This window comes from Pangasianodon hypophthalmus, chromosome 14 (assembly GCF_027358585.1).
Source record: "Pangasianodon hypophthalmus isolate fPanHyp1 chromosome 14, fPanHyp1.pri, whole genome shotgun sequence".
Classification (NCBI taxonomy): Eukaryota; Metazoa; Chordata; class Actinopteri; order Siluriformes; family Pangasiidae; genus Pangasianodon; species Pangasianodon hypophthalmus.
In genome coordinates, this window is record NC_069723.1 from 19,553,667 (window position 1) to 19,566,470 (window position 12,804).

General features: G+C 38.0%; 1 protein-coding gene across 1 annotated transcript; it reads right to left on the reverse strand.

Moving 5' to 3' along the window:
• Positions 1 to 4,486: 4,486 nt before the first annotated feature.
• Positions 4,487 to 5,696, reverse strand: LOC113539092 (olfactory receptor 52B2-like). Its single transcript, XM_034310812.2, has 2 exons — positions 5,647 to 5,696; positions 4,487 to 5,541 (listed from the first exon to the last, which is right to left on the reverse strand). The coding sequence occupies exon 2, from the start codon at positions 5,515 to 5,517 to the stop codon at positions 4,579 to 4,581; it is 939 nt and encodes a 312-aa protein (XP_034166703.1). The 5' UTR covers positions 5,518 to 5,541; positions 5,647 to 5,696; the 3' UTR covers positions 4,487 to 4,578.
• Positions 5,697 to 12,804: the final 7,108 nt, after the last annotated feature.

The following is a 12,804-nucleotide window of genomic DNA, read 5'->3' on the forward strand; positions in this document are numbered from 1 at the left end:
GCAACCAAGAGTGCAAGGGCAACTCAGAAGGAGCTGGAGAGATCTACAGCTGTTCACAGGAAAACCATAGTCCAGATACTCTGCAAACCTGGCCCTTATAGAAGAGTGGCAAGCCATATAAAATCTTGTTTGGACTTTGCCAAACAGCATATTGGAGACTCAGCAAACAAGTAGAAACGTATCTCTGATCTGATGGGACCAAAATTGAACTTTCAGGCTTTGGCAGAAAGTGCTACTTTTGGAGCAAATCCAACACTGCTCATCACCCTGAGAACACCATCCCCACAGTGAAGCATGTTGGTGGTAGCATCATGTCAAGCATTACCCATGGCCTCTTGGTTGCTTCTTTACCTGGTCACTGAACTTTGGGGGCTGGTCTCCCCTAGGCAGTGTTATGGTTGTGCCATATTCTTTCCATTGTTTAATAATGCTCTGTGTGCTGTTGTCACATCTGTCTGGGACAATTCACCACCATGACAGAAAAGAGGGCACCCTCCTCCAAATTCTGAGGAAGTACCAATCAGCTGTGAAAATTACTTCCTGTTCACACACTATATAAAGGACATGGTCACATACACACACTGCGAAAACCTTTCTGATCGTTACCTTTAATGTTCTGTGCTGTTGTTTATTATCTGCCTATTGTATATGACCCTTGTCTTTACTCTCCATTTACTCATTTGGATTATCCCTTGGATTTTTAATTCATTGATTATCACTGTGTTTGACTCCTGTCTGGTTCTCTGACTTCTCTTTGGATCTGTTCTCTTTTTCTGTGCCCAATGCATTTGACCCTGGCCTGGTAAAGAGTTTTGGATTGTCGACATTATTGTTAATAAATCTCCAGCATATGGATTTAATGGTAACTTGTCCGTTACAGTTGTTCATTTGATTAATATTCTCCCAAGACCAGATTTGTGACTGAATAAGGGCATGGGCTCTTCTTCTCTGTAAGTGGATTTGTAAAACATTTTGTGGCTATAAATGAGTCCCCATAAATGCACACAAAAGTACAGTCCCCTTCATAAGTACTGGAATGGCAAGGTTAATTCTTTTGTTTTTGCTATATAATGAGACCCTGGCTGCATTTGCAAAACAATGTGCTGCCCACATCAAGAGATAACAAAGAATAAAATTAAACGCATGAAGGCAAATGGGCCACTTCTTCCAATTCTCTGGAAATAAGAACTGGAAGTGTTTTGAAATTTATATGTTTCATCAGTTCATTGTTTATAAGTCCTATTTAGAGGCCAGGACTGGTATAATGACCTCTATTTGTTTGTTTGTTTGATTGAATTAAAAGTTACTTTTTTGTCATTTTTTTAGTGGCCTTTTGTTTTGCAAAAGGACAGTTAAGCCATTCAGTCATTCAGTTTATTGTTTACTTTAGTATGGTACGAGTGGTTGAGTGTATAAATATAAAAGTTGAACAAAGCTGTTTGAATCAAGCATCACATGTCTGTAATTTTTTTTTTTTTTTTTTAATTGTATCACTCTGTAATCTTACAGCATAATTTATGATAGCCAGCTGGATTCCTCAAAATGTGCTCATTTTTAGATACTGTATATGTAATTAAAAAGAAGACCTGCATTAGTTAGTTATTAGTTATCAAAAGCCATGAAATACATTTTGACTTGAGAATATGACATGCAAATGGTGTCACTTATTTGGTGTCTTTCAGGCTCTAAGTAGTGATGGTTAAAATTTTACATTGGAATATGCAACACTTATTAGTGTGAATTATTGAACTCTGAACATGGCTCTTGCTGAAGCAGACTCTGTGGCAGCTCTAGCAGCCTTTGAATAGTTTTATGTCTTTAGGAGTGTTTTCAGATGAGAAGCAGATGAAGCAGACACTGTGCTACCTTGAAAATCACACACTATTTTTCACACACATGAAAAAAGAATTAAATTATTAATCATTTAAAAAAAAAGACCTGGCATGGTGACTTTCGCCACTGAAAGTGACACAGAAAAAACTGTCAGGTGGATGGCTTTTAATCTTGCCACTAATCTACAGTGATCATGCTGATAATTTAGCACCACTCAAACCCTGTGACGAACAAAGCATCAATGTGCAGCATTATGGTGGGAGAAAGAAGGATGTTAAAGAAGCAGTAGAATTGATTGTATACTCTACTTTATACAATGCACTCAGTTGAAATCTAATATGCGCGCTGTTATACCTTTAGAAATCAGTTAAACAATACAACAGACTAGAACAATAAGCAGGTTTCAGCAGGTTGACACATTTTTGTAAAATTGAAACCATCTATTGACCATGGTTAATGGCAGAGCTTGCCTCCATGTTATTATTTTGTCTGCTTAGATTGACTAATCTAATCTTTTTTAGAAGTGAAACCAAGTGAAAAACCATTGTTGGGCACTTGAGCACAGCCTTAACTCTCTCTGTAGGTAACGTACAGATGGGTGACAAATTAAAGAAGAAAATAATAAGGGGATGAGCAACCATGAGCCTATCATATAGATGTATTGCACCTTGGCAGTGATTTTACAGGACTCCTGAGCTGTACTGGAGGGATGAATAACATTCTGTGAAAAGGCATTGGTGTTTTGATGGTGGTGGTGAAGAGCACTGTCTAACATGTCTATCAAAATCTCCCATAGGTGTTCAACAGGATTGAGATCAGTTGATTGTGAAGGCCATAACATATGATTTACATCATTTGCATTCTCAAAAATCCATTCAGTGAGGCCTTGTGGACTGGAGGATGCAAATATCTCCTATCAGGATAGAAATCTTTCTTCATAGGGTCTTTTCTTTTAATTTGTCACCTGTCTGAATATGTGGCAATAAAGGCTCTATTAATTTAGTAATCAGCAGAGCTGTTCTGAGCAGAACAAGGGCGAAGCCAGAAGGAGGACTTTTGAACTAAGAGCTCGTTGGTACTAGATAAATATTTAGAATATATTATTTCCAAAGTTAATAATGCATAATAAAATTGTTACCTCTATAAATATTACAATTATATAGAAAGATCTTTGTAATTTGTAAAAATATTATTTGGGTTGTTATGGTAACACAAAAATGGGTAAAGAATCATGGACCGAAATGTTTTTAGGGAAATTAATTGGGGGCGTGGGGTTGTTGTGTTGTTTGTTTGTTTGTTTGTTTTTTCTAAAGCATCACTCTACTTTTCATCACTTTTATTTTAAAAACTATAGTTCTGAATAACAGCATTAACACTATCAAATAATTTTCTGTGCTAGATTAAGAAAAGGAAGAAATATCATCACAGACACACTGAAAGCCCTTCTGTACTGGGATACATTATCAAATCTGTGTGAAATTAAGGCAAACAGTGAACTGAACTCCACACAAAAAAAGAACTAGAATGAACTAGATGTTCAAAAATGAACCATGGGCCAGAATTTTAGGGAATCTTTTTTTCTCATAAAAAAGGGGGGTTTAAATACTTATGCAAGCAACATTTTTATGTTTTTGAATTTATGTGAAATACTTGCGGACCAATAATTATTTTTGGATGTGAAAATTCACTCTAAGAGAACATGAGTTTGCAATAAAAATACTGACAGGAATAATATGTGTATTTTTACACATATAAATGTGTAAATGTGGGGGGGCGGTGAGGGTGTGGTTGAATACTTTTGCAAGCCACTGTATTAGTAACTTGATGCCTCCAGTTCCTTCACCAGTTCCTTTTTGTTGTCATGGAGTTCAGTCGAACCTTTTGGACTAAAGTTTGTTCATCCCTGGGAGTTAACTTGTGCCTCTTTAGTCATGGATTTTCCCATGTCATCAAGGGAAAAACATCTGGACAAAAAACAAAAAACAAATTAACTTGTTTATTCTCTTTTTTCCCACTTTTTTATTAACATATTTAGTAACTTTTTTATGCAGTTAGAACCGCCAATTTGATCAAACATCATTTGAAAATCTTGTACAGATGGGTAACAAATGAAAAAAAAAAAATCATTGTGTCACTGTAAGGTGATGAGCCACCAGTAGTCCAGTAGAACAGCTTTACTGGACACTGGCACTGATTCTCCAGGCTTCTAGAATTATACTGGAAGGATGAACACCATTCTTCCAGGGTATTCCCTCAGTGGGTGTTTTGATGATGGTGGAGGAGAGTGCTGTCTAACACACTGCTCCAAAATCTCCCAAAAGTGTTCAAGTGGGTTGCGATCGGGTGACTGTTAAGGCCATAACATATGATTTACATAACTTGCATTCTCAAAAAACATTCAGTGAGGCCTTGATTTCAATCTGGTCATTATTATTTGTGGCTACTAGTAGTATAATACTTGTTTCCAAAATTAACAATAAATAATACAATTCTAAACAATCACAGAATTATAAATATTACCATTATCTATAAAGAACGTCATTATTGAAAATTATTATTTGTTTTATTGTTGTAACAAAAAAAAAAGGTTAAAGACCTATGAATTTAAAGGTTATTTAATGATTTTTTTTATTCTAAAGAGTCTTTTCTGGCACCTTTATTTTTAATAGTATAGTTCTATAAATATTGTTTTGTAGTTTCTGAAATGAATATGCATTAAATATCACATTAACAAATAATTTTCTGTTATGACTGAAAGATCTTTTTACGGAAGAAGACAGTAATGTTCTGTCGAATTTCCTTCGTTTTAAATCCATATATTAGAGGATTAAGAAAGGGAGGAAATATCATCGCAGATGCACCAAAGGCCCCTCTTAGGTGCTGGGATACATTATTAAACCTGTGTGAAATTAAGGCAAACAGTCCACTGAACTCTACACATAAAAAAACAACTAGGTGTGTACCACATGTCTGAATTGCTTTGCTTTTAGCATCAGACTGTCTTTTAGAGACACAGGTGATTAGGATTTGGATGTATGTGAAAAACATTACAAACAGTGTAATACTTTGATGCAAAGCTGTAAGAGACAGTCCATAGTAGTTAGTCAACCTTATGTCCCCACAAATTAGCTTCATCAAACTTGGATTATTACAGAAAGTGTCTAGTATTTTCGTGCTACAAATCTCTTGACGGTAGGTCAGCGCAAGTAATAAACTAATTGTTATAAAAGCTATGGTCCACACTGTAGTGATAATCTTCAGCAAGTTATTTGGGGACATCATGGTGTTATATTTCAGTGGGCAGCAAATTGCAATATACCTGTCATAAGCCATAGCAGTCAGAATCACAAGTGTTCCAGACCCATACAAATGTACCAAGAAGGCTTGCACATAACATGCAGAATAAGTGATTGATCTATTCTGTGACAGTATACTAAAGAGCATCTGAGGAAAAAAGGCAGAGGCACCTACAATGTCATTGATTGGCATGTTAAACAACAGTATGTACATAGGTTTATGAAGTTTTTGGTTCAGAGCAATTGTTAGCAGTAATGTCATATTGAAAAACAAAATAGCACAATAGGTAAGGGTTCCAAACATGAACACTGGTAAAATGTTAGATGGTGATATGTCCAGTGGTTCCAAAGTAAGAACAGTTGAATATATTGACATATTTGAATCCATTATCCTTCACTTTATTGAATGGATCTAAAATAGACAGAAAACAGAATGCAAAAAGTTTGTCTGGTTTCATAAAGTATGCACCAATTTAAATAAATAAATAAATAAATAAGAAAAATGCAGTTTGCTTACCTCAGATCGCCAAACACAGTATTGGAACTCTCAGATGCCCATCATTTTAGAATATGGAAAGTACTAATAATTTACTTACATCTGACCTTATATACATTCAGAATTCATGCAAGTACCCTGTTGCATGGATACTTGCCTTGGGACAACCGCTGGGTAATCCAATGATTAGGAACCATAGGATAAGTCTAATGGGATTAAAATACATGGTAACAATTTAACCCCTTCAGACCCTGCATTCATTGTAATAATACATGATTCAGAGATTTTTCTTTATTAAAATGCAAACATTCAGATGACTTTCAAGCTGTAAAACCTAACAGAACGTTTGGGGTTACTTAAGTTAAGATAACGTTACTTAAATTAAGATAACAATTTGCATGGATCTTTTTAAGTTATTTCAACTCAAGCCATTTTTGAGAAATATTGTGAGACCTTTCTAGTTAGCCCAACTCAATTTGTTTAGCACAACCAACATGATTTGAATTGTCCTCTAAAAGCTTAATTATGTTGATGAATATTTCAATATTTAGCCAAAACTACTTAAAGTAAAAAATTGAAACATTATCTGAGGTAAGTTAACATTCGTTTATCATTTAAACAAGTTTATATATTTTGAGTATTCTGTTAAATGGTAAAATGTAATCATTGCCATATGGCAACTGCATGCGATAATAGAATGGTGGTGCATCCATGACATGAAACTGTCCTACACAGCACAAAAGGCACTAGGCTTCTCTAACAGTTTATTTACATTTATATATACGTCACATTGAAAGTAAGACAAACTTTTGTAATTGTACTTTATTTTCTAAATTTATAAAAAAAAAAATTTATTAAACTATGTTCCACCTCTTATGTGTAACCTCTTTTGTGTAATTTTATGTGTAACCTCTGCAAGTTACAGTCTGGAAAGTGCAGTAATGGGAATGGTAATCTCATACATTTTGTGTTATTTTTGACAATATAGCCATTGTTTTCATTCTAAGAAGAATCTTCTAAAATGAATGTAGCATTCTTCTATGGGAGAGGCAAAAAGAAAAGGGCAGAGCTAGTTCTTCCACCAGAGGAGAGTGTGGATGAGCTAGTGAGCAGCGATGAGGAGAACAACATTGACTGGATGCTGGATGAGTGACAGTTCAGAGTCAGATTCAGACACAGAACCAGAGCCAGAGGAGACAGGTATAGAATTTTATGTGTGTGTGTGTGTATATATATACACAGCAGGTACAGGTACCAACTTGGGGTGGTCGCATCTGCGCAGGAGTGGAGGTACGCTTCATGTTACAGGTTTACATCAGAAATGGCTAACCAAACTCAAAAAAGAGTGTGTACAGTATCAAAGATCAATCAGTGGGTCGGAACTTCCTTGCTGATATAACATGGTATTTAATGCATTGTTTTTGCATTATTTATTTATAATAGCATTCCGCCATAAATATTTACGATAAGAATCCTTATAACAAGAATTATTATAACTTTCACCAGGTGGAATAGTGAGGGAGGACGGACCAGGATCGTTCCAAAAAGAGAAAGACCTGAAGTGGCACACCAACAGAAGTATTCCACCAATTCCAAAATGGAAAGGCACCCTCTCTGAATCGGTTGGGCTGTCAGAACCAGTGCAATACTTCTGCTTTCTTCATAGAAATGTAAATTGTCAGGCAAACTAACTTGTATGCTCTGCAGTGTGATGTCACCAAACCACTGAATGTAACATACTGTATGAAGAAATAGAACAGTTCATTGGGATATGTTTCTACATGTCTGTCCATGGCCTGCCACAGACCCAGCTATACTGGAATCTGAAAACAAGAGTAGAGAATGTTGCAAGCATCATGCCAGTGAATCGATGGGAGTCCATCAAACGATTCCTCCACTTTGCCAACAACAGTGATCAAGTGCCAAGTGGAGATAAGTTGTTCAAAATAAGCCCACTCCTCAATTTCCTGACAACTAGCTTCAACAGTATCCAAATGGATGAAATGTTGTGCATGGATGAGCAGATGATCCCCTTCAAGGGCAAGAACCAGCTGAAGCAGTATGTCCCAATGAAGCCGAAACGCTGGGGGTACAAGTTGTTCATTTTGGCAGACCAGAATGGCATTGTGTATAACTTTCATGTCTACACAGGGCCAATTCAGCCACTTAATGGATACCCTGACATTGGTGCAAGTGGTAACATTGTGTTGAAGCTGGCCTCTATTGTACCCTGCAACATGTTATACAAGCTCTTCTATGACAACTGGTTCTGCAGCATGGATCTTCAAGTACTCCTTGAAAAAAAAGAAGATCCACAGCATAGGAACAGTCAGACAAAACTGTCTTGCAGGATGTACATTCATAGACGACCAAACCATGAAGAAGAAAGGACGAGGCACACATCAGGAGAAGATTACCACTCATGATGGTGTGAACCTGAGGGCTGTCAAATGGTTCGACAACCTCCCTGTCACACTCTTGAACACCTTTGTTGGAGCAAACCCTGTGACACATGTGCAGAGGTTGGACAAAAAAAAGAAAAGAATTCATGCAAGTCCCATGCCCCAACATTCTACCTCTGTACAACAAGAGCATGGGAGGAGTGGATCTTCTTGTTTCACTAATTGCTCTCTACCGCACCAAGATCCGCTCCAAGAAGTGGTACCATCGGAACGTGTTCCATATGCTGGACTTGACCATAGTGCTGGACTTGACCATAGAGGCATGGCTTCTACCAAAGGGATTGCAGATCCCTGATGATCCCGGAGAAGGCCCAACTCTCATTGTTGGATTTTAAGATGAAGTTGCCTCGTGCTTATGCAAGGAGAATAAGGTCTCTAATGAAAGAAAAGGGAGGCCTCCTCAAGCTGTCCTGCCAAAAAGGGACGAAGAGGGCTTCAAAGCTATCTGCCACCAGATCCTGTTAAGAGGGACGACACTGACCCCTGGCCCTTACAAGGAATTGAGAAGGGAACATGTAAGGTGCTTGGATGCAAAGGCATTTTGAGGACCAAGTGCTCAAAGTGTTCCGTCTTCCTCTGCATCACAAGTGAGAGGAACTGCTTCTTAGACTTTCACAAGGGGTGAAATGGGATTAAATTAGGAAATAGCATGGAGGATTAGAATAAAAGATATGATTTAGATTGAAATGTATGATATGAAAAGATCCACAATGGAAATACAAATTGGTTATACCTGAATGTTTTTTAGAATTGTGACAAATTTCAGCATCTTTCTAGGTACATATACCTATGCTATAATCATATTATAAATACCATACATTGTGATTAACAATTGAAAGAGCACTAATTTTTGTTGCTATAATATTAAGTCATGAATTTCATTAAATAACATGAAGACATGCATAATCTTTTGTCTGTAAAAGGTGTGTTTTCTAAGAAAAACAAGACATTATGATACTTTCCACCACTGCACATTGTTGCCATATGGCAACAATTTACAAACTACCCCCTAAAATTAAAAAAATAAATAAATAAATAATATATTTTTATTTCTTGAACTAATTCAAGTAATAAAAATCCATAAAAACATTTTTTAATGTAAATATAATAATTCAAGCAGTAGAGGGTTAAGCTGAGCCAACATAATAATATTATGTGGTCAAATTAGTTAATTTAAGCTGTTCTATCTTATTTATTTTGCTTTCAGTCTAGAAATTTTTTGAGTAATTGTAACTAATTTCAATTCTGTCAGAATAAAAAAACACAGCAATTTCAATTTTATTATAATTGTTTTTTGAATCACGGTCTGGTGGAAACACAAAGGCAAACTATTTGTAGATTCAATGAAATTGGGCTAACTGTCTATCAAACATTGTTAAATAAAAAATGTTCTTACGTACAAACACATTACAAGATTGTTCAAGCACTGACGTAAGATTGAACAAAATGACGCTTTTACAACAGAATCAATCTCCTCCGCAGGAAAAAAAAGTTTAGTAACCTACATTTGTTACAGGTTTAGTTGAAAATGTCAAATAATCCACAAACTTTCATCAATAGTGCCAAATTTAAATTAGGACAATGCAAGACTTATTCTCAAAAATGTGCAGTGTTTGAACTAATGCTACAAATAATCAGTGCCAATTACGTTCATTTGGCTGCCACTGTAAAACAAAACATAAGAAAACTGAAGACACACGATAGCTAGCGGTCAACTTCACTAACTCCAAATTAGCAAAGGGCATGCTGTAGCTAACTTAGAAGACGCTAGCTAGCTAGCTGAAGTAAACTTTCCAACGGTCGAATTAGCAAGGGGCAAACTGTAACGTTACTTTAAAATTTGGTGTCCTGTGATAATGATTTTTTTGCACTGTGTGCCGATATAGTTTGATAGTTGCTGCTAGTAAAACAAATAAAAATAGTTAGGCTCCTCAGTATGTACCTTTGATGTTTGCACTCGTGCTCGTTCCTTCATTGTTCGTTTCTGCTGTTGTTTCTCTTCCTATAGGCGTGGTCTGGCTCTGGCATGTTCAGACAAGGTCCAGCCCTGTTCTCGGCTTTTTAAGTTTGCTCACTACATTTTCAAGTTTCCCTAACTTAATACTTTTTCATTGTTAGATGAAAGCAAGACTGTTTGTTAAAAATCCATATATTAATAAGCTGAGACAGATTTCTTTCTTTTCAGTTTGACAAACTTCTTAAAATAAGTTGTCAACTCACTAATACATGTACATGTAACAAATTTAATTTTTTATGTCGAAATTGTTCTTTATTTTAAGCTTTTGTCACTAGGCACATGGATAATTTCTTAGAGTGCATGACCTCGAAGTGCCCCAAACCCCCTACCTCCACCCAACAGGAGAATGTAAGAGTGGGCCACCACAAACTGCAGCTTTCACCTGAGTAAAGGCCTGTTGACACAACTACAGCCATTGGACCGGATCTGTTGCTCCCTTTATAGTGAGGTCAGTCAGAGGGCTGGTGATGTCTGAATAATTAGGCACCCTTGCCTGAAACGCCACAGAAACTGTCTCGCCTCGTTTTTGGTTTTGGGTCTCAGACAAGCCACAATTGCTACTGTCTTGTCAACACACCTGTCCATGACCCATGTGGAAGCCTACATAACGTACTTCCACCCATCCAATTGCACACTTCTTTGGGTTTGCTGTGAGTCCTGCCCACCTCAAGGATCTCAGTACAGGACTCAGATTACAAACTGCTGCTGCCAGTCATTTAAATAAATAATAAAAGTGGAAATGGCCATTTTCTCACATGACGTTGGAGTCAAGGGAATCTGCCAAATCCAGCGTCAAATAAAAGAGAGCCTAACCTAACAGATTTTGGGGCGGCTGGAGGATTCATTGAATGACATTCATGTCATGACCCACACCACCTGCGTACATCTCCACAAATGCCCAGCCAATAGAAATGAGCCATGATGCGGTTCAATGTCTCATCTTGCCCTAAATGCCCTGCTATAGGATTATGATGAGCTGCATGAAGAAGCATTTCCCTGAGGCTACTTTGGACCAACACCTGGGTCATTTCTTTCTTAGTTTGAGTGTCCTGCATCACTCTGTATAGTATATCATTAATAATAGAAAAATATGAGTAGGTCTACCAGCCGCTGTCCCCCTACCTTTTGTAGGGGAGCCATTTGACACAGATCTGACCTCAGTAACCCCGGCAAGACCTCGCCAGCCACTGCTGTGAATCCTACACCATGCTACACTAATGGAGGATCCATCCACACACATTCCCCTTAACAATCTCTGAAACCTGGGTCAATTCATTCCTAGAATTAGTGGATGGTGAGGCGAGGAATAACAGCCATCTCTGTGCAGGCACTACTGGATACTCATGAATATTCCTGTGCACACACCTCATGTTTACTCTGTGTGGAGGAAGGTCGGTGTCAGCTGGAGTACTATAGGACAGCACCCAGCTCTGGAGCACCTGCCTGTCCTCAGACTGTGCCGTAACCAGAGCCACAAAGTGCTCTTGTTGCTTGGCATGCAGATTGAGGCAGATTGACGATGGCTTGCTGATGGACCTGATGCAGTGCTGCAAGGGACTTTATGATTTCTGTAAAGGGTGAGGACTCCATAGTGGCATACTGGCCCAGTTTCCCCAGTGTTGACACCACTGTAGCACCCCCGTGGTGTTGAGAGAATAGATGACTTGGGAGACAGGTGTACAAGTGTGGTGTATTTTTACTTTTGGGGGTTCTTTCCCACTTGGCTTTTCAGCATGGCCTTCTAAACTCAAAAGAAACAAAACTCAAAAGTATCTTACACTCCTCAACGCGGACACACAAGATCAGCAGAAGGCTGTCAGGTCCGATCATTTTGACCAGAAACTTGGGTTGATCAGTCTGCACGGATTTTAATGCGTGGACCACCACCTACAATGCAGAGCTCAAGGCAGGCAATATGATGGAATATGAAGCAGCATCATACAGACAAGGAAGAATATCTGTGATGCTAAGCAAAAGTACAAAGATATAGGTGAGTCATACTTCAATGCAGGTGACCCAGATGTGTGTGGAAAAGAGGGCTAGCACTAGCCCTCTGATTAGCATAGCCATGGAGGGCAGTGCTGTTAATGCGGAGCTTGCACTATCCATCTCATAGTATGACATGAGAAGAGTTCTGAAGCAGATTAAGCGCAAGAAGGCTGCCAGGGCTGACTGTATCACCAGCCATTTCTAGAAGTCATGTGCCAAGTTGCTTCAAACACTGTCCCTGTGCCTAAAAATAATGGTGATGAAGTGCTTTAAAATAAGTCTAATGAAAGACTACATCTGCTCTCTGCTCCTCTCTTCCCAGCTCATTAGATCCTCTCCAGTTTGCCTACAGATCCAACAGGAATAACGAGGTTGCCATCCCCCACCTCTCGCACCTTATCCAACCTAGATAAGTGGAGGGGGACCATGTGAGACTGCTGCTCATTGACTAAAGTTCAGCTTTCTTCTTCTGCTTTTGAAGTCTACTGCATCCCATAGAACTGTACATAGGAAAGCTATGAAATTTGGCACACAGATAGGGGACAGTGTGAAATGTTAACGTAGCAAATTTCTCAAACCCTCTAGTCCCACCAACAGCTCAAAGTTGCACTCACGTTTATGCTAATAACTGTTGAACCGTAAGGGTTATAAATGAAGTTTATATCAAGGTTATAAGTTATAAACAAAGTTTATATCAAGTTTTCCTTGATT

What these genes read in the sequence shown, in the direction of transcription:
- LOC113539092 (XM_034310812.2), bottom strand. Translation starts at nt 5,517, where the DNA reads ATGGATTCAAATATGTCAATATATTCAACTGTTCTTACTTTGGAACCA.